We start from the raw sequence: 22,612 nt of genomic DNA, 5'->3' as shown, positions 1-22,612 counted from the left end.
CATCATTCATGGATTAAATCTCAGTGGCCCTACTCCACTAGAATATCCATAAACTGGATATTGGCACAGGAACTGGCCATATTTTGAATGTCAAAATGATACGTAGTGCCCACAGGTCAATATGAATTCCTGCCCTCCAAAGCCCTTTGACCATACCCTGGTCTTCACTGGAAGAAATCGCAGCTATACAGGCAAGATAAAACTGGAGGGCTCTAAAAAGATTCCTAATAGTGATCAGGGACCAGAATAAAGAACCAATTCTCTTGCAGGTAAATGCTGCCTGACATGCAGCCTTATGGTGTTTCCCTGTGGTTGGCAGGACTCCACCTTGACCCAATATCCAGATCTAGCAAACTCTCTGCAGAGCCAGAGCCACGCCTGTCAATTCTAAATGTATCCCAACATGGTTATTTCTTTGGAACAGTAACTTAAAAATATATCCTGACTGATTTGGATTTACTAAAATGCAGTATTTCTGAAGTTAAAAAGCAAGAGGAAATTGCCTTGCCTGTTACAGAAATCTTGGAAAAAATGGTCTGAAAACCTTGTTTTAACGATCTAGATCACACTGAAAAAGAATTAAAAGCTTCAAAATCCATAATTGCAGAATTATTAAATTTATTTTAAAAACAAATCAGTTCTATTGCATATGAATATGACTTTAATTGGAGGCGGGGAGGAATTATACATGGGTTTAAAGTTAGGCCCCCCATAAAGACTTTTTAACTAATGTAAACATGTACCTTTCCTGAATAGTGATGCTTTGCTTAAACCACCAATATTTTTTGCACATCAAGAAATGAAGGACACGTTTTATTTTAATTGTGAAAAGAACAAGTAGTTGTGTGGGGTTCACATCCACCACCAAATTCTGACTGAACTAAAAGACAAGGTTTGAGTTCCATACGTTAAAGCAATACCTGTGATTACATCGGTAAAGCCTTTTCAGTTTTAGGAATTCACATCCATATATTTTTATGTCTCTAATTTGACAATAAAACTATTCCATATTTCCCCTTTCACAGTAAATTCTGTCAACTTCACTTTCCAGGTATTGAGAAATTAACTGAAGACAAGTTTGCAAGTGTTCCAGAAGCATAGAAAGTCTGCTGCGTGTAAGGGGCGGGGGTGGGGGGGGATAAAAAAAAGCTATTAACAGTTTCTTTCTGAAAGACAGACTTTCAGAAGTTTGCAAACCCTGATACCTGGTTGTTTCCAATTGAATTCCAAGTGGCACATAAACTACGTGCTCCTGAACCCTAATTCAGCATCTGTACAGATATTAAATTGTTCTAACATCCTTTCTTTTTCAAATCTCAGTTCTCACAGTTTTGAATGCAGGCAAACATCCATTGCCACATTATCTCCAAACCACAGAAGTTTTGTCCATTTTGGTTTACCCTTCCCTTCTCTGCTGGCCACTTGCTACCACAACAGATCTGCCAGCTGAGCTGCTTCCCAGACTTCCTCAAAGCTCTGCATGTAGATCTGAGGCAGCAGCACTGGTCAGGGAGAGAATGGAGACAGTGAGAAATAGCCTGTTCTTCCACCAAAGGCTGGTTTAGAAAAGCGTATTTTTGTCCATAGGCCTGTACACACCGAGAAGCGGACTGTACATCTGCCTGTGTGCTGGGGGTACAAGGATTAATGCAATATTAAACATCAAGAAGGGTAGCTGAGTAAAAACCCCAAACCAACCAACAAATATACCCTACTTTGTAATGAAAACTGTGGGGGTGATGAAGCACTCAGAGTTGAATCAAAAACAACTAAAAATACAGAATCCGCCTCTCAGCTCTAGTCATTTCAGGTATCCTTTGTAGGAGCAGCAGGTTGAATGTTTCCAAAGGAGCATGATTTGTACATAGTATCTGTCTTTTTAAATGTTTTGACGTCAAACTGGATTTGGCGATAGCCTTTGAGATAGTTATGCTATGTCAAAGCCTTCCTAATTACAGTTTTCATCATTCATTTGCTATATTCTTTAACAAACATGTCACATTAGTAACAAAGCAGAAAAGTGTGAAGTAAACAAATTGTTTAGAAATTACCACTCCAGCTGGAGGAGATCATACAGCATTTGAACTAAGCAGCAAGATTCTCAGCCAGGAATCAGTGAAAACCATACCAGAAACATCACTTGTGATGAATAATACCCAACACAAATTGTTCAAAATAGCTACTAGCCACTGAAAACTATTACTGTTCTCCATGTAGGTATGCAAATGCTACTGACATTTCTTTCTTAAGTTTTTCTTCATACTAACTCTTGGAAGACAATCTTTAAAGACCAGCTTCCAACCATTTAAGCATGTTTAAGAGTACATGCATTAATCCTACTGAAATCAATGGGACCTAAGCACATGCCTGAGTGTTTTGTGAAGCAGAAATTAAGTACACAATTAAATATTTGCATCTGCCAAAGGACTTTGTTCAAATACAATGTCTAAAGAGTCTAAAAGTTATCATCTTTTTCCCTGTCATGTGAGAAACGCAACTAGCTTCGGTCTAAATCAGAAGAAAGTTCTGGCTTTGATCTAATCCAACACTGTGATGAATGGACAGGGGGAAAAGAGGACATTGATCATACCATGAGACTCTTGGAGTCTGATATTTGTACTTAACAACAGGAAATACAAAGCTTCAAAAGTGTTCATGGATAGACAGATTCCAAACTTTGGGAAAGAAGAAATGAACTGTTACCACAAAACAAAACAAAAAAATTATCACTAGTTCTTAGTTTTTAAATGACACACGAGGATTTTCTACTCTAAAAAAGCCTGCTGTATATTCTGGTAGGAACCTTCATATCTGAAGAAATTTTATATAAATCCTTAAGTTATATTTCTTTTTGTATTAGGGGAAAATATTTCAAATGCAATAAAATAGCAGAGTGATTGTAGAATTCATGACTGTATAGTAGGCACCTTTTCATTTTTCAGATTCAGATGTACAAACTATAAACTGTTAAATTGCTCTAAAACTGGAAAAGTTGTGGGTATTTGAATTTACTTACCTGAATACTCATTTAGCAAGTATCTGCAGATACAAGTCTAGATACAGAGTTAATGCAATCTGAGTATTAGTTTACACATAATATAAACCAATGTTCGACAATATCAAAATCCCACCAAACACTGGGGCCTTCTTACGCTATTATCAAATATAGTATATCACTGTGGGATAGCTGACAATCATAGAATGCTAGCATAGGCTCATTTATTAAATTGGGTCAGTTTTCAGACCTTCCAAATAGGAATACTAAACATTTATTTTTCCCCTCTGGAAATTTTTTTTTTACCTCCTGCTTAATACAGTCGTCATCCCAATTCCTAGTGAATTTATAAAAATATTTTTTTTATCCAATAACCCCGGCAAGGTAAAAATAGGAGTTTTCATAGCAAATGATAAACAGGCTCACGGATTATGAGAGAAACTAAACTTATTTAAATTGCCATACATTCGCTACCGAATCACACATCAACATTTTCTTTTTATGTGTGTTGCTGTCCACCTCAGACTAGCCGTTTTTAAGGTGCAGAAGCATCTTTCAAATATATGCATCTAACTTAATGATCAAGTTCCACACACTAGTGTCACATGCTTTAAATTTACATCATCTGCCCATCAAAAGCTGTGTTAAAAAACAGCACTAACTGAAACTGCATAATTCTTTAGAAATGACAGCACTTTTAATTCATAGAACAAAGGGTTGCTTATGTGGTTCTTTATATTACTAGATATAATTTTACGAAATAAGAAAAAGAAATGAAGAGAAAAAAAACATTTGAAAGAAGTTGCTGCACCTGCAAAAACACTCTTTAAGCTTACTATGAAATACAAAAAAGTGCACCCTTCTATATCTACATATAAAACATATTAGAAATAAAACTTGTGTAAAATGTTTGCTGTGCAAACTATAAAAAGTCAGTCAGTCAGTTTATTCTTTCTCCTAAACATTTTGTCACACTCTCTTGCTTCCTACTGCAGAGAATCGCTGTTATCCAAGACCAGCCCACTGATGTTTGTTGTTGAGAGATCTCCTCCATCATCTTCACCGCTGTCTACAGACTCATCCTCACTTTGCCCTGCCATCATAACCTGCTGAACAGCCAAAGTAGCACCATCGGATGACAAAGACTGAAGACTGTCTACATTCATGTTGACTGGAGCTGTAATTGTTACAACAGCACCTGGAGAAGCACAATTGCAGTACTTTAGTATCTTTCTCGTTTCTAATTTTAAGTAATGCATATTTATATATAATAGAGCTTGTTTCTAATCAACAGGAAGAAAATTTAAGGAATTAAATGAAAACAAAAGCTATACAGGTTGTCAAACACTTAAATATCAGGAAATCCCAGAATTAAATTAGCCAGGAATAGCTGTGTTATGGATACCTATTACAACAATTTTCCAATCAAGTCATCACAAGACCATTTCTGCGAAGTATTCCAGCTTAATTCATTGCAGAAAAATGCAAGGGTTCACAGAGATTCAGGGTGACTTAAAAGGATAAAGCTGTTGTCAGACCCAGGAGATGCTGAGGGAAAAGTAATTACAAACTGGGAAAGAATAAAGCAGGAGACAGCAGGACAGAAAGGATGGTCTTGAACTTAAAGCAGTTATTTTTCTTTTTTAAATTGAGTCTATTTGATCTGATGCTAAGGAAGTTACTTTAGCCAAAGTCTTTGGAAGCTTTATTACATTTATCTGCTTCTCAATGTTCAACTTGAAACATGAGGCATATATAGAATTGCAGATGCTTAGTCCCTCTACGAACAGTGAAAGGAATGTGAACAGGATGGGGAGTCATGGAACTGCAGTTTCAGTTTCATACTGCTAATCAAACAGAATGCTACTGATGTGCATTACACATACTGAAAGAACTTAGTTGTTCACCTAACCTTTGTTCTGTATCTTCTGAAACAAAAGCAATTTTCTCTTCACATAAATTCCAATAAAATACCCCTCTAAAAACACAGAAACTGTTTAAAGAGGTATAATTTAACACATATCTGTTATGTTTTTCTAGATTAAAAACACATCTATACCAAGGTATCAAGAAGTTTCCTTCTCCTCAAGGGCATCAAACCCTTAATTTCCCTGTTACAGAGGAATTAACTTCAGTATCTGTGGTTTAGCCAGTTCTCCTTACCATCTGACATTGTAAGCTCATTAGATTGCTGCTGAGCAACTCCTGAGGCAATGGAGTCAGGCCAGAACCTCTGAACTGGTCGGTTCTGAGCCGTTTTCTTCTTTGTTTTTGGAGTTTCGGAACAACTGGAATCCAGCATTGGCTGAAGAATTCGCCTTCTAGCATTGATAAACCTAAACACAACCAAACGTAAGCAGTACTTAATAAGCAGTTGACTATAAATTCTCTCTCAGATTCACACAGTGTGCAGTGGGGGTGGGGAAGAAATATAAAAAATTCTTTCTAACATGTAAAACTGCTCCTAGAACACTGACATCCTTTGATTTTTGGTGAACTAGCTAAGAAAGTACTTCTATCATTTTGCTGCTAGCAGCAATTTTTCCCCTACTTCAGAAGGGGAAATTCTCTAGACAGCATGTACATTTCAAGATGTTATTAAAAACTAAGCACCACAAAACTCGCTGACAGCACAGCTCAGGAAGCTGATACTCCTCTCATTAGAGTTCACCTAAAACATAGCCCCTTGCCTATGTTTGTTTGGTCTGGTTTCATTTACCTCCTTAAGCTCCTGCATTACTTATTTTACAGGCTCCCTGGCTTTCCAAGGTCTGGTTCCTGATCCAGGAGACAACAGCAAACACATTTTCCAGATCTTTCCCATTTCCTTTTCATTCCCTGATTTTCACTTGTTTACTTTAGCATGCTGATTGCTGTCCTTCCACTTTCTGCTAGTAAAGAACATACTTAAACCACGTCTCACTTAGCCACCATTAGTTAGGTGAATCAATTTCAATGTAGCTACCTGTGGCAAGCTGCTGCGACTGAGGACGGCATCCCTTGCTAAATCTGACAAAACACATCCAGGACCCATTTTTACCTGCAGTGGAAGGAAGTTAAGGTGCAGCTGGCAGTTCCACATGATGTAATGCAATGCTTTGTAGAGATACTAGTTGGATCCCAGTACCATAAAGCTCAGTTACTGTGGTGTCACAGAGACACAGTTACACTGTTCCACTTCTGGAATCAGTGTACTGCTACTATCTTGAGTATTTCTCTGCAGCCAAACAGCCAGCGTCATCTTTGAAATCTGAGGAAGATCCCTGCTGGACTTAGCTGCAGCAATTTTAGGAACTAATACCACAAGCAGAATAGGATGCATGCTGGCACCCTTGATGCTCTTTTCTGCAGGGCAAGTATATTATCTTAAACCTCTAGTGAGACGTGCTAAAAACATGGTGAACCATGAACTAGAGTAGCTGGAGTACTGACACTCTCCATTTGGACATCACTGCTCAGAGAACAGCATCCTTCCACTGAAGAGCAGAATGAATAGCTGTGGACAGTAACTTCTTGAACATCTGCAACCATGATTTCCAGAGAACACTTTTCAGAGCCTCAGGTCACTAGATGCCTTTAAATTTCAATTTCTTTACTTGCAGGAGAGACATGAGAGTACTTCCATCTCTTTCAGCAATGGAAAAGAATGTAAATCCTTAATGTTGCAAAGTTTTCTGGAGTCCTTATATAATCTAAATGGCAGAAGTTAATGTTATACATAACTATAAAATAATATCCTTGTGTATCAGTGAGCGATTCTTGTATTTTTATGTATTTTTTAACATGTTCAAGTCCACATGTCCAAGTTATACTCTTAACTACTTCTCTATGTTGCAAGCATGTGGAGACAATGACAGATGCTAAGTAAGAGCTTCTGCGCTTACCAGTTGTTAACCTGGAGTAGTGTCAGATTTGTTTGTGCTGCAATCTGTTTCTTCTCATCCTCTGTTGGATATGGATGCTGAACAGGACAAAAAACAAACAAACAAAAGAAAAAAGGCAAGGCATAAGCTTGTTTCATCTCCTCATAAAAAATAAGGACTCCTTTATTACAACTGATTAAAGCTGCTAGATTAAGACCACCTGACTCATTAAAAACAAAACTTTAGAAATCTGTCAAACTTTCATATATGAAGATAATTTAACAAACAGCACTTCACTACACAAAGCTGATTTTATCCTTGAAAGTGATACCATTAAACTGCTGATGTGTAATGCAGAATAAAAAGCTTCTCATGGCTGACAGTCTTTATTAAACAGCATGATCCCCAGGCAACACAGCATGTGATAAGATCTGATTAGTTATGCTGTCTAAAAGCAATGTCGTATGAGAGTACTGACAAGCACTTTCTACTTAAATAAAGCTACTCTGAACTAAACAGATGAAGAGCATATGTAATATTAAAGAAGTGTACATGCATTTCCCCTGTATCATTTGTCTGTTGTAAAATATTTGTAAAAGACAAAATATCACTCAACTAAATACTGTGATATAACTTGAGACCTATTTATCCTTTTAGGGATAAGCAAAGGAAAAACACACTATAAAGAGCACACTTAGTCCAAATTAGAAGGACTGTTGGAAAGAAGATAAAGCAAAACATTTTGACATTCTCCTCAAAAAAATAAAACAACACACAAAACACAGATAGAACCATTTTTTCTCGTGCCATGAGCCAGGGCAAAGAGATCATTAAGTTCTCAACATAATGTGATGAAGAAAGATCCTTTTTAACAATGTTTATTAAGATCATGAGGTAAAATGTAACATACTTATTAGAACAATAATAAAAATCAACAGACATTAGACTGTGGAACTACTCCAAATGACTTCAGGGAAAACTGAACTGCGATTACGCAAATGACACCAGAATAAATCCACCTTCTTTACGATGCAAAATCATAAGAAACCACATAAAAGAGTTACATAAAAACCTGTGACTCCTGATCATGTTCCGTCCTTACCCCTATGTGCTGAAAAAGCCAAGATCTCATCACATTTGTGGCGTGCTTGGGAAGAACTCCTCTTTTATTTTTTGATGAGCCATCATCTTGATGCAAGATGCCTAGATCTTGGTTTAATTGCAACTGAAGCTGCACATACAATTTTAGAAGAAATAAAGCAGTTAACATAGTAATAGCATTCTGTATCAATGTATGAATAACTCGTTTATAGAAGGAATGAAATCAGGCTTGATGCATGCTGATTATAAAAAGCTATGTTATTTGCTAGGGAAGACTTACAATAGTAGCTCTCCTATAGCAGCATTCTAGGATATCTTTATCCAAGAAGAATGCGGTATCAGATTCCTATAGTTTTCACATGTCATGTAACTTCTGTTTTAAGAAGTATAGCTGTCATCAGGTTATGTCCGTGATCTTATGACAATTCCAAATGCTGGTTTATTATAAGTTAGAATGAAATCCACCTATGTAGCACATGTCAGGTTAATGATCCTCTGTACTTATCTACGCTACCCTAGGGATCCAACTGCTTTGTCAGCCTATGTAGTCATTTGCACACGTGAAGAGCAATTCAAAAACACAATGCTGAACATACTGTGTGCAAATACTAACAACAAAGCAAGCTGTAAACCAGTACTGATTAAAGCCTTAAAGTAAAATTAATTATTATGCTAGAGCTACACAGATGCTGAAGGTTCTTCTGAAGAAATACATCTAAATCCTCAAAGAGCAAGAAGATACATATGGTAGAACCCTCAATGCATTTTACGACACACTATTTTCCTAAAGGGTCCTATTTCTTTCTTACTTTTACTTTCTTTTCCACTTCCTGTGGGTACATCATTTACATATGAGTTACCAGAATATGATGGACACATTCTTAAATGCTTACGCAGAGATAACAAGAAGAGTAAATAAACTGTATATGAGATTATATTTCAGACAATTATAATGGAAATAAATCTAAACCAGTTTCTTCAGACAACACAGAGCAATTTTTTCAAGCCAGTCATTATGTCTATCTGTTGTATGAAACAAGTTTTAAACAAGGCTTATGCTATCAAATTACAACAAATATGTATTCGGAACATACTTTCTTTTTTTTTCCCCAGAATAATGCTTTACATTTTAAATAACCTGCTGGTGTATGGAGGTTTTACAATGAACTCAGGATAGGTCTTTCCCTACTGAGAAAGAAGAATTACAAGAAGGGTTTCCTATGGGTGACAAGGTTCAAACCCATTAAGTGCATTTGGAGATTACTTCTCACATCAAAAGCAGACATAGAGATACACATATATATAAAAAATATATACATGTATATTATATATATATATAAGGTCAAGACCATTTTTATTTATAGGCTATAGGAATTATTTTCCAGTCACTATTTTTTTTTCCCCTCCAAGGAATAAAAAGCATTTTTCTTCAAAACCACTTCAGCCTAGGATAGTAATTTTACACATTTCTTTCTGAAAGGCATCTGAGGACAGAACTGCATGCACTCAAGGGAAGAATACAGGCAAGTACATATATGCTACTGCCAGTGTAAAGAAAGTAAGGATATTCTAAGCATACTTTTTTGTTTGGAAGGTCAGAATAAGGAAGATGAGAAGACACTGCATTAGTGATCACCACCAGATTTTATACTGTGGAAATGGTAGCTCCTCATTCACACTTTTAATTGACTTCAGATTCCTGGAAGACTTATTTACCAGTTCCTGCTCCAAGAGAAAGCTATCAAGGTTTTCTGTAACTGAAGATGGTTTAGTTTTCACATTTCCTTTTCCTTAGTTGTTTCTTTGAACACTCCAGATCCAGCCCTTAAGAGCCTCCCCAAAAAAGTGCTGGCCCTTATCTTTTAGGATTTAACAAGCCCTATGTAAGGATCTCCCATAGTCTCACCTGAGAGTTTTGAAGGTTTTATGGCAAGATACTTCTCAGCATAAATAAATTCCAAAATACATACAGTTTCACAATACTGGTGGTTGCCATCATGATAAACAGCCGAATTTCAGACAACACCAGCACCACACCATTATGCAGCACAGTAAATCTATCCAGCCATAAACCTAACTTAACAATTAGAGAAGTTCTAATTATTGAAAAAAAGTGTCTATTTAATTCAGAGGGGTTTGTTTTTGTTGTTCAGTTTGGGGGGGATGTTTGTTAGGTTTGGGGTTTTTTATTAATTTTTTTTTTTTTTTTTTTTTTTTTTAATCCATGTACACTTTACTGCCATCAGTGAAAAAAAAAGGATACTTAACAGGTAGGAACTGTGATGACCTGCCATAGTGAGGGAGATCTGTCTGGGACTTTATGCCACTTTATACAACTTTTAAATCCTCCAGGAGTGATTGCATTAATTCTACATTAGTTACTATATGTGTGTACACATAGCTCACTCTGACAGTGTGTTAAATTTAAACCAAACCTCTTAAAACCAGTGAGATTTATTTGAACCCAGAATAGTATTCTGCACGAAACAAACCTGAGAGTTCTGGATCCGAATAGTCCCAGGTGACAGTGCTTGTGTCACCACTTGACCTTGTGGAGTGACCACAGTGACTGGCTGATACACTGTCCCTCCTTAAAATAAAACAGCAACAAAGATTACAGGTAAGTAAAAGCCCTTCAAATGTTATTCTTTTTAAACACACAGACACACCAGCACTGTGGACAATACAGCAGTTTTGATAATATATCAACTATTATCTTCTAGTAAGCAGGTAAGATATGCTCTTTGCTACACTACATTTTCCATGCACAAAAATCTGTACAAAATTTCATTTTATTTCCCTGCATTTTAGGCATTCTGAATCCATTTTCAAAGGACAATGCCATGACTATGGCTATAAAATAATTCATAGTTTTGTTTTAGCTAACTCTTCAGCCAACATAAGCCTCAACACCAATAACACACGTACACGTGTCAAGTGATTAGAGTGGTCAGCTGGGTGAGACCTCGATATTCAGATCAACCAAGGTGACTGAAGCTTGGTGAATGCACAGAGCGTCCTGGACACCAAAGCCACAAAGCACACATGGTGTCTCAGGATAACCTCTCTCCAAGTATATGCTGCAGGAGAAGACTGCACTGCTTTGTTGCCTTTGTAGTCAAGGTTTTTCTCTGTTTTTCTCTTTTATCTTGCTTCTAAGCTTAGATAAAACATTTCGGTTCAAATGTCGTCTCCACACAACAGCAAAACAACTTGGACATCCAGGATTTCACAGACTTGTAGGTGGGCTTCCAAATTCCACAGACCATGAGACAGCTAACAAGTTCAGTATTTTAGGTAATGCATGTTTTTGTCAAACAGAATGCCATTATTATATTTTTTTGAAGAAGGAAATGCCTTTTAACAAAACTAGTGTTGCACAGAAAGATCACTTAATATATATATATGTAAACTCCACCCACATATGCATAGTTAGTACACATATAAATTAAACAAGTGTTCAGAAACATTAAGGCATTTAACTGTATTGTAACAACTTTTCAGGTATTGAAATTAAAAAACCTTTTTAAAGTATTTGTGTGCTTTTTGTAACAACTATAAAAGAAACAAAATTAAGAGCAAGGTGCCAGTTTTTTGTTACTGTGTCATACCTGCTACTGTTGCCATAGTTACATTTCCCTGCTGCAACGCTGATGCTGGCACCATAATCCCTTGGGGACTGAGCGTGCCTGCAATGGCACTTGGAATTTGCTAGAAAAATAAAACAATTAGTTGTTTGCACTTTTTCTTTTTTTTTTTTTTTTTTTTTTTTTAGGGAGATAAAGCATGCTTGTGTAATTTTGGCTGTAAAACTACATTTGGAGTTTAATCACAGGATTAACTTCAAAGATAAGAAGACTTTCATTAGAGGTTCATCATTATGTACATTAACTTTTTCATTATCGCCAACCATTACCTTTGCAAACCCTCAAGAAAGCAACTGTTAGAAAAGACATAAAACTAGCTTGGGGAAATTTTAGGAGAGAAATGATTTCAGATATACAGATACTAAGAGAAACAGTTTCTAAACGTGCAAGGGAAAGGGGACACATGAAATGAACCCTCAGTGGTCATATTAGAAGCGTCAAAGATTTAGAATTTTATTACCTTAATTCCTTCACTTCCAAAATAATGTATTAAGTATTCAAGTTGCCAAATATATTTTATACTGCTCAGCATAGTTCTTACTCAACCATGACTATGCAAACTGTTACACTGTCCTGGGTTCAGCAGTAGCAGTCATTTTTCTCCTTCTTAGTAGCTGGTACAGTGCCATGTTTTTGACTTTCAGCCTGGGTACAATGCTGGTAACACCGATGCCTTCAGTTCTTGCTCAGTGATGTTTACTCTGACCAAGGACTTTCTTTATTATTCTTTAATATGGCATAATCTCTATTTTTACCAAATGGTAAATTCAGTTTCTCCTGTCTCTACAGAAGGCTGTAACAGATATACAAAAAGCATCTTTTAAAATAAGTTGCTTTTGTCTGATTTTAGACTCTCCTTTCCACACTTCCAGACTTAAGGAGTCCAGACAGTGAAGATTACGTCACTGAGGCTTTTCAGAATACACAGCATCGAACACATTAGCAAGTCAGAGAAGGGCCATCGCTTAAGACTAGATACGTAGCAGGCACTCTGATGACAGGACTTACTTTCTAGCATCCAACAGCAGAAGCATCAACCATAATGTAGTATCTGTTGTTAATTAACTGTTGTCAACTTACTACAAAAGATGCAATTGGTTATGACATTTAGGTAATGTCAGTAACACATAAACTGGGCTTCACATGTATAAAAATGGGTACTGTTCATAACTGCACAGCTACCCCAGGTGATATGCAATGATGTATTTCAAATATTGCAACTACAACCCATCAGACATTGTCTATTTGTTCCAGAATACAGATGGTGTATAAAAAGTATCAGTCACTTCAATATTTTCATGGAGCAGACCAGACTAAGGAGACCTTCTTAACAAGGAATTTTTTTTCTTCTTTGTTTATCCTGTTTCCTAGCCTTTTCCCAACAAAATAGAAAATCCGGGCTATTCTGAGTATTTCCATTTGCTGAACTGACATAAAAGGAATCATAAAAGGAAGACAGACTAAAAAAAATGACCCCATGCTTTGGCACATTTCAATAAATTTGTCCATCAGGCAATGGCACACAAGGGTGCACAAAAAAAATTACAGCTCTTTCTACTCCTAATAACCAGTTTTAAGAAAGCCAAAGAAACAGCAGAAACTCTGCTTGCAAACTAAAGCAACAAAAGCGTAGTTATAACTTCCTAAGGAAATCTGAGCAAAAATACATAACTATTTGAAGCATACCTGAGACTGCACAGGTGAATAAGGACTTCCAGGCTCTCCACTTAATAGAGTTTCACTGTTCATTTTTGTCTTCAGGCAGGCAATGTAACGACTACAGAAATCCTTGCAGAGTTCATTAACCTTTTCTAGCTCAAGCAGATGGATACGTAGAACCTGGATTGCTTTTACCATCTATGGAGGGAATTGGGAAAAAAAAAATAGAAAAAACCTCAACTGTTATTTAAAAGACTATTTAATCTGGATTTAAGCAGATACTACTTTCCAGTAACAAAGACTATCCAATTAAAGCAGTATTACTAATTGCTAAGTGCTGACTAGAATTCTCTAGCTGTGACCATTATGCTCCTGAAATGTGAAAGGATCATGTTTACATACAAAACCTGTATATTTCCACTGCATAAGTAAACCACCATAAAGAGGAAACAAAACACAACAACAATGTAACCTTTGTCACATGTGACTCATTAGGCAGACAGAGCACAGTTAAGGTGTACATGGAGCCCACGTGATCTTTATCCTCATCATACAGCTCTGGGTCATACACCACACAAGACTGAAAGTAAAGGCAAGTAATCCCATCCACACATACTATTTGGAAAGCATGGCTGAAACAGGCTTGGTAAGTAACAATCGTCTTGAGCCTCATATCAGAAGTATCAGGTTCAGTTCCACATTACACCCTGACCCAAGAAAAACAAAAGTGTACAGAAGAATTTGAGATACACTGCAAAGACCCCTTCTGTAACTTAGCATAAATTTGACACACAGACTGTAAGGGAGGGTAAAAGGCCTACCATCTGACCCATAATAAAAACACAGCTTTTATTTTTCTATAAAGTTAGAATAGAAAAGGTCCCAAAGTTTGTCACATTGTCCAGAAAGCTTGAAGTAATCAAACAGTTCTTCAGTCCTAGAGCTCTGAAGTTCTCCTGCAATTGTATATCAAAGATTAGCAACTCTGGGGTAAAATCTTGTAAGAAAGGAGACTCTTTCTGAAATACAAACCATTAAATACAAAGCACTAAACCCACTAACGATCCATGTTTAAACAAAAACTGAAGTACAGGAGATATGCACATGATGAGAATACTTATGATGCTTCTGTGAGAAAAATACTTGTAAGCTTGGATAGCTAATACTGCATAAAAATAGCTTAGGTGATTGTAAGGGTCACGACAGAAGATCAGCAGCTAAAATGAAATCCAGATGGTCTAAATTTTCATGAAGCAGCAGGAAATTGAGGACATTCAAATATGTACATAACACACTGGCAAAGTAATTATTTTTTATACAGCATGCTATCCCCAACATTTACTTGCTATGCTAGATCTCAAAGAAAAATATCCTTCAGTTTTATGAAACTGAGCAGAGTTTAATTTTGAAACACAGTGGAGAGCTTGCTTTTAGCATTATTTGGAAAAATTTGCCCTATGTGAAGGGTCATTTACCTGGCCAGAGCACTAAATCCAATGACAAGAAATGATAGCTTACTAAGCAATCCATTCAGTACAGTTCTTACTAAAGAAGGCAACTGGGAGCTGAAGATGCCTTTGTTCAAAGCACCTGAAGATCAAGGCAAACAAACATCTTGGTGTGCTGCCTTCTCCATCATGACTTTAGCTTTCATTGTGACAGATCTTTTTGCCATTTTTTCCAATAGAAGGGACTCCAGTAGTACTGCATTCACCCAGTGGAGACAACTGTATGCTAAAATCATAGAATCATAGAACAGTTACGGTTGGAAAGGATCTTAAAAGATCATCTAGTTCCAACCCCCCCCCCCCCCCCCAAATGGGCAGGGACACCTCACACTAAACCACATCAGCCAAGGCTTTGTCCAGCCTGGCCTTGAACACTGCCAGGGATGGAGCATTCACAACTTCCTTGGGCAACCCATTCCAGTGCCTCACCACCCTCACAGTAAAGAATTTCTTCCTTATATCCAATCTAAACTTCCCCTGTTTAAGTCTGAACCTGTTATCCTTTGTCCTGTCACTACAGTCCCTAATGAAGAGCCCTTCCCCAGAATCCTTATAAGCCCCCTTCAGATACTGGAAGGCTGCTATGAGGTCTCCACACAGCCTTCTCTTCTCCAGGCTGAACAGCCCCAACTTTCTCAGCCTGTCTTCATACAGGAGGTGCTCCAGTCCCCTGATCATCCTCCTGGCCCTTCTCTGGACTTGTCCCAACAGTTCCATGTCCTTTTTATGCTGAGGACACCAGAACTGCACACAATACTCCAGGTGAGGTCTCACAAGAACAGAATAGAGGGGCAGGATCACCTCCTTCGCCCTGCTGGTTACGCTCCTCTTGATGCGGCCCAGGATACAGTTGGCTTTCTGGGCTGCAAGCGCACACTGAAGCCAGCTCATGTTCAGTTTCTCATCAACCAACATCCCCAAGTCCTTCTCCACAGAGCTGCTCCAAATAAACAGGGAAGGAGGGAAGACTGCCTGGAGGATGGAGGCAGAGCCATTCCCTCTTCCTAGCCATCCCACCTCCAAAGCCTCAGGCCGCTCACCTGCCTTGGCAGTCACGGCTCCCCATATTCTGTGGCAGCTTTTGGCACAAAAGGGCTCGATTTCTGGAGCCCCCTGTACTAAACAGCTGCAATTAACTGTACACCCAATAACACTACCATGGTAAACAAAAGCTGGGGGGCTAGTATAGCGTCTTTGGGGCTGAACAAGAGTCAAAAAAACAAAAAAGTGATAGAAAAAGGGAAAGAATTCTTATCCTCTTCTTCTTTCTCAGGAGTAAAAAGAAAAAAATATCTTTATAAGCACAGCTGCAGAAAAATCTGAGCTGTAGACTTGAGGCAGTTGATCCAAATTAGTATCTGGTAACTCATACAACCTATCACACAGTATCACAGCATCACAGTATGCTAGAGATTGGAAGGGACCTCAAAAGATCATCTAGTCCAATCCCCCTGCCAGAGCAGGAACACCTAGATAATGTTACACACCAGGAATGTGTCCAGGCGGGTTTTGAATGTCTCCAGGAAAGGAGACTCCACAACCTCCCTGGGCAGCCTGTTCCAGTGTTCCGTCACCCTCACTGAGAAGAAGTTTCTTCTCAAGTTTAAGTGGAACCTCTTGTGTTCCAGTTTGTACCCATTACCCCTTGTCCTATCATTGATTACCTATGACACCAGAAGTCTTCTAAATATTAAGTGCAATGGCCTAGCACTGAGGTACACCTTCTAGAACAGGCCTCAGCAGTGATGACTGCTTAAACTGTGTTTAAGTACCTTAAACATAACCGAGTTAAGCTCTGCGAATTTAACTAGGTTTTAAAACAAAACAAAAAAGACATCTATGTTTAAAGATATTTTACCTGCGTTTCAAAGACAAAAAAGCTTAAATTATAAAATTTTTCATGTATGGAAGACCAACAAAGAGCACATACATTAGTGAATGCCTTAACATTCAGCTTCAACTGAGGTAACAAAAAAGGTGCCTTTGGGCACATAGTATTTGACCATATCAGTGATTAGTTTTACTCAGTCAGGAGGTTTTTTTTCTCCCCTCTTAAACCAGAATCCACATTTATACTATTTATTTATCAGCATTCATTCAGGGGAAAAATAAAAGTCCTTTCTTCAGCTTAGATTTAGTTTCCGATTGATGGTTGGTACTTGAAGTGAAAACTGAATGAAAGTCAAAACTGACCATAAACCAAGAATTAGTAACAGTACCCACGTTTCTGCAGAGCCACACACAGTCACACTGCTCTTACAGGAAGCTGCGCTACTGTGGTTAGGAAGGCAAACAAAACTTTGTAAATATGCCATGCCTGTCACCAGGACTTATTTACTCATTTACAGCTATGCTAATTGTGGCCATATGGCTCCTGCTCTTGCAGCATGGGTGGACCAAACCGTAAATTTGTTGGCAAAGATCAGTTTTCCTTGAAATAATAATCCAAACCAAAAAAGCAAGAACTCCTGATAAAATCATCCTTGCTGAACGAAGGTAATACAAATAAATGCTTCCAGACAGATCACAGCAGCAGTAATACTTCATTCCTATGTTCTTAAATTTCTAACCTTAAAAATCTACAACAATCATGAACAAATCTACAACAGAACAATAAATTTTTATAACACAACTGATTCAGCCTTGCCAGCTGCAGAAATAAACCTGGAGCATAATTTCCACAGAAATGCACAAAGACAGAAGTAACCATAAGATATATGGCAATTGTTGGAACTGTTCTATTTAAATAAAGGTAACGGTAAACTACTTAGCAGGGAAAAAAGATTACAGAAAAACTTCCAGTTCTTGCTAAAACTGCTATCTACAGCAGTGATAAATTTATCATGTATTAATTTTGGAGACATCTTTAGCCCTAAAAATGCCTTAGATTGTGCCTGCATCCTGTCTTTTCAGTGCCTCAAGCACATGATGCATAGGGCATAGAACACACTATGGTCATAATCCCCAGATCACCTTCATTTATCTAAAACATATACCCACCATTTTTTACAAATTTCAGGGCACACAGCACAAGCATATAGCAAATACAGATGGGGACAACATATATGGAAAAATCTTCATATACTGACAACTAATCTTCTCGCTCAAATGACTCTTCTTATTTGAAAAAAAAAAAAAAAAACAAAACACCCAAGAAACAAATCACCAAAAAACCCAGTTAAAATATGTACATTCACAACTACCCTGCATTCCTGAGCAAATCCTTCTGGGGCAATTTAGGTATTCAAGGGAAGAATGTGAACTCTCGGAGGGGGGCTATTTTGTTTTCATTTGTTTTGATTTGATAACCTCTCTCCTATGTTTTAAGACCCCAACTAGGACCCAAACATTGCTAGCAAAGGTATGATTAGAGGTTTATGAGACAGTTGTGCACATTACAATAGTAAGAACGCTTTTCAGAAATGTAAAAGCATAGCTTGTTCAGTGAAGAATATCCATACGACATCAGCTGACTTCACCACTACTAACACTTTTCCTGACACAACTGAAAATTCAACAGGATAGTCTTTGAGAAGAAGGTACTGAACCAAAATTCCTTATCCCAAATGAATCAAAAAACTTGGGTGTCTTCAAAAGAAGGTAGTGTCCTGTTCAAATAGGAAAGTGAGAGTATATTTAATGCCCCCTTGTTTTGTAATGCTTCTTGACTTGATAAAGCCTTAAGATACCTGCTCTGACTTCACAGCTGGCCCTACCTTGTGCAGGAGGTTGGAACACAGCTCGAGCTCATAATCCAACCTGAAATCATGCTATGGTCCTATGAATGTGGGGAAATTTAAAAAGCCACCCATATATGGAAACAGTTTCTGAACAGAAGCTCTACAAGAGGCAGGAACCATTCTGAGACATTGTGGTGTTTCTGCAGTGGCTAGGTTAAGAGTAAGCAATAAAGAAGTGGTTAAATACTGAATGCCTTAAGACATAATGTAATTTGTGAAAGCTCTAAAAGTTATCTGCAAACACTCATGCTGAACAACTTCATGAACATGGAGGAACCTGTCCATGTTAAATCCTAAGCACAAACGGATACTAATGGAGAGCAAAGAGAAGTTGGTTCATTGGTTCATTCCAAGATCTGTTTTACCTGTGAAAATGAGATAAAGATGTCAAAAGGTAAGGAGCTTCAACAGATGATACTCCATGTTATGGGGCTACAGCTGAGCATGCTTCCAGAAAGAAGCATATTAAGAACCAAGATCTGGTTCTTATCAGCAAACGTATCTTTTCTGGTACTGCTGCTTGACATAAGGACTAAGCTGGATGCAAAGTAACAATCCAAAAAGATATGGAAGTAGTAAAAGCTCAGGGAAAGAAAGTATATTTCCAGTCCGGTAAAAAAAAAAGCCTTAAAGATCTGCAACATGAGGACATGAAGGTTTCTGTAGAAACCTTCAGCTTTCACTTCCCTTCCCACAGGGACTAGAATTTGAAAAGGGGAGATCTGCAGCACTTCTTGCAGCCCATCAGCACTATCAAGTTCAGAGAAGATCAATGGAGACATAAACAGCATGAGCGACCGAGAATCAGAAAAGAGAACTAAACTGATGAAAGCCAGAAGAAACCTACAGAAGACATTCCAAAACAGAGGAAATTCTGGCTCCAATTACACGCTATGCCATGCATATCTATAAGCACTAAATATTTACTGCACAAAAGCGTAACTTGTACCTCTCTCTTTTACCCCCCTGCACAGTCCAACCTGTGTGGCTAGAAGTCAGTGAAGCTGGAAGGGAAAAGTTTCAAAGTTCTGTTTGTAACCATCAATTCTTGAAGTGCAAACATATAACTACCACAGAAAAGTCACTTTCTTTGTGTTTTTACTAGGGATGGACTGAAACTGCCGGAAGAGTTTCAGTCCAAAGACAACTACCTCTTCTGACTAGAAAATGAGTAAAGACATACCTAGAATGTCAAGACTGCGTGCATCTCAGAGCAAGCTGATAAAATCTGTCCAGGAGCTAGCACTGAAGCTTCTCAGTTTTCTTTGAACAGATCTAGAACTGAACTTTGCATTTTCCTTCAATATGCTCTTCCTAGGAAGGAAAAGAGGTATTATACACCTCTCAGACAAAGGAAGAGACAGTAACTGAAATGTCACATTTCAGGGATGTCGTAACTCAATTTTGTGGGGTTTTCAGTGCTGCAGGTTTTGAACACAAACATTGCCAATTCCATTATATAAATGTACATAAACAATAGGAACATAGCAATAAATAAAATAAAAATATGCTTCATCCAGGTGGTTTCAGAGTACCTTTAAAATTTGTCTAAGGTGAAAAAATCTTCTGTAAGAAAGTGCCATTTTTTCAACATTTTTCCAAATTCTTCAAATCTCTTCTGAGAAATTCTTAAGTCTTCTAAATATGCAGCAACCTAATATCAAAGTTCTATCCCAATCCAGAAGCCATCATTATTTATAGAAATGCTTTCTTTCATTTCACTTCAAACACCCATTTTGACAATGTGCTTGACAAAGTCAGAACAAAGGTAAAAGGCCTAGTAAAGCTATTTCTGTGTTGACTATTACCCTTTGCCACGCTGTTTCAAGGTGACAAACTGACACTGTTGGAGTGGTTAACTAGAAAGAATGGAACCCCTCCATCTAGATAACAAAAAAGGATTGAAACTTTGTCTACAGGCCAAACTCAGCAATACCTGGATATCCTTAAAATTAAGTTTCAGGTGAACGCTACTTCTATTTCCCCATGACAAACTCCTTTATACTACAAATGCAGGAAACCACCAATTAATTTAGAATGGAAACCATAATACCAAAGTAACAAGGTAATATAGACTGTAGCTTACTAAGAGCTACTCAAGTTAGAAAAAAACCCATACACTTCTCTTAATGAATGTCCTTTCTAGTCAAACTGATCTAATGCCTGTGCCATCCAGATTAACATTAGGTCATTCTCTGTATGAAAATTAAACTATTCCTTTGGAATATGCAATGCATTTCAAATGAGGTTGCAATGTCAAACATTGCCAGGACTGTAAGTGGCCCTACAGACAGTAGCTGTGACCCTTCACAATTTCTAGTGAAGGGTGTTGTCTAGTCAATTAGTCTATAGGCAGTATGGAGCCTGAAATGATATTCTGCTATTTTTGAGCCATTAGTTTAAGATCAATCACAAGAACAGTGTAGTTGAATTCTATATGCCATTTCCAAAACAAGGAAAAAAACCCAAAACAACTGAATTAGTGGCCAATTGCCTTATTGTACACAAGCCTGCAACTCATTTTGGACAGGACTTGAATTTGGCTCTTTATAGTACTATAATGCTCAATTCACCTTAGTTTAGCTCCAAGCTGAATGACTGCTATGAAGCAAGCATTTACACCTTATTTAACTCTGCTGGGGTCAGATTAGAGCACAGGTGGAAAGCAACTGGTTGTCAGGCCTACCTGCTCCACCCTTCTGGCTCATTCCAATTAGCAGTCTGTACTACCTTCTCCTTTCAAAGGGATGGTTGACTTATATTGGAGATGAAAAAGAAGGAACAGCAAGAACAGAAGACATGACAAAAGTGAACAACATTACAATCCCTCTTTACTATAAGGAAATTTGAAATATATATAAAAAAATACATATATTTGTGTGACACATGGCAGAAAAAACTGCCCAGCTACAGCCTTCTCTGCACAAGCACCAGTATTTCAAGCTGAAAACCATACTAGCTATTCCACAACTTGACAGAAACTCTTCTGATCTTCTTCCTATTGCCTCTGACAAAATGAACGGCCTGTCTGAGCGTCAGCTGTTCAGAGTCCTGAGCTTTCAGGACAGGCAGAGGAGAAGTTGCACTCAAATTTCATTTGGTATCTAGTAATAGAAAGTCATAGCTAACAATATGACTACAGGACAGGAGTTCAATGCCAAAGATTTTTGATTTTACAATGTGTTTCCAGTTTAAGATAGTACTGGCCTCAGCAGCCATGGAATACAAGACATAAACAAATACTTCCTCATCGTCTTGAGTAAAATCAGTCAGGTCCATGCAGCCCAAAGGTGAATAATACATAAACCAAGAGACTTTGTCACTGCTAAAGTCACAAACAGGTCAACCGGCTGGAACGACTATTTGAACACAGCAGACCCACCTACAACCAAAGCAAACCCACCTACAACCAAAGCAAACCCACCTACAACCAAAGCAAACTTGAGGCAATTCTTGTGTGCAACCAGAAGCACTGGGAAACCAATCTCTGAAGGCTCACAGAAACCACAAAATAGCTCTGAGACTGTTTAATCCACCCCCGTTACCTAAAGCACGGTCAAGGATGTGGCTCAGGGCCACATCCAGTTGTCTTTTGACTGTCTCCAAGGATGGAGATTCCACAAACTCTCTGGACAACCTGCTCCAGTATTCAATCACCCTTACAGTAAAAGTGGTTTTTATGTTTTAATGAAGCTTCCTGTATTTCGATTTACGCCCATTTCCTCTTGCCCTTTCACTGGGTGCCACTGAGAAGAGTCACACAGTCTGTTTTCTTTATTTCTTCATTATGTATTTGGATACATTGCTATCTCCCCAAACCCTTGCTACTGCAGGCTAAACAGTCCTGGCTTGCTGAGTCTGTCTTCCTTCATGGAAGATGCTCTAGTCCCCTAATTGTCTTTTTGTCCTTTGCTGGACTCATTCCAGTATGTGTATCGTGTATACAGTAGTGGGGAGCCCAGCACTCCACTAGTGCAAAGCAGACAGAAAGGATCATGGTTCTTGACCTGCTGACAACTCTTTCTGACACAGCCCAAGTATTCTGAATTTCATTGCCAGAAGGATGTACTGCTGTCTCATATTTGGCTTGGCGTCCCCC

The 22,612-nt window shown here is 38.0% G+C and overlaps 1 protein-coding gene across 3 annotated transcripts in view; it reads right to left on the bottom strand.

The window, feature by feature from the left end:
* Positions 1 to 601: 601 nt before the first annotated feature.
* Positions 602 to 22,612, bottom strand: part of PKNOX1 (PBX/knotted 1 homeobox 1) — a 43,426-nt gene continuing 21,415 nt past the window's right edge. For all 3 annotated transcript variants that reach the window (XM_062602481.1, XM_062602480.1, XM_062602482.1), the window contains 7 exons: positions 13,293 to 13,463; positions 11,571 to 11,670; positions 10,452 to 10,549; positions 7,961 to 8,089; positions 6,880 to 6,956; positions 5,159 to 5,331; positions 602 to 4,193 (listed from right to left, as the gene is read on the bottom strand). In XM_062602481.1, the coding sequence (XP_062458465.1) occupies positions 3,982 to 4,193; positions 5,159 to 5,331; positions 6,880 to 6,956; positions 7,961 to 8,089; positions 10,452 to 10,549; positions 11,571 to 11,670; positions 13,293 to 13,463 (960 nt within the window). In that variant the 3' untranslated portion in view covers positions 602 to 3,981. The remainder of the gene's footprint in view (positions 4,194 to 5,158; positions 5,332 to 6,879; positions 6,957 to 7,960; positions 8,090 to 10,451; positions 10,550 to 11,570; positions 11,671 to 13,292; positions 13,464 to 22,612) is intronic.

This window comes from Pezoporus occidentalis, unplaced genomic scaffold (assembly GCF_034315485.1).
Source record: "Pezoporus occidentalis ecotype Australia unplaced genomic scaffold, CSIRO_AGI_Poc_V1 ctg77, whole genome shotgun sequence".
NCBI classification, from domain to species: Eukaryota; Metazoa; Chordata; class Aves; order Psittaciformes; family Psittacidae; genus Pezoporus; species Pezoporus occidentalis.
This window is presented reverse-complemented; position numbering and strand designations above follow the sequence as displayed.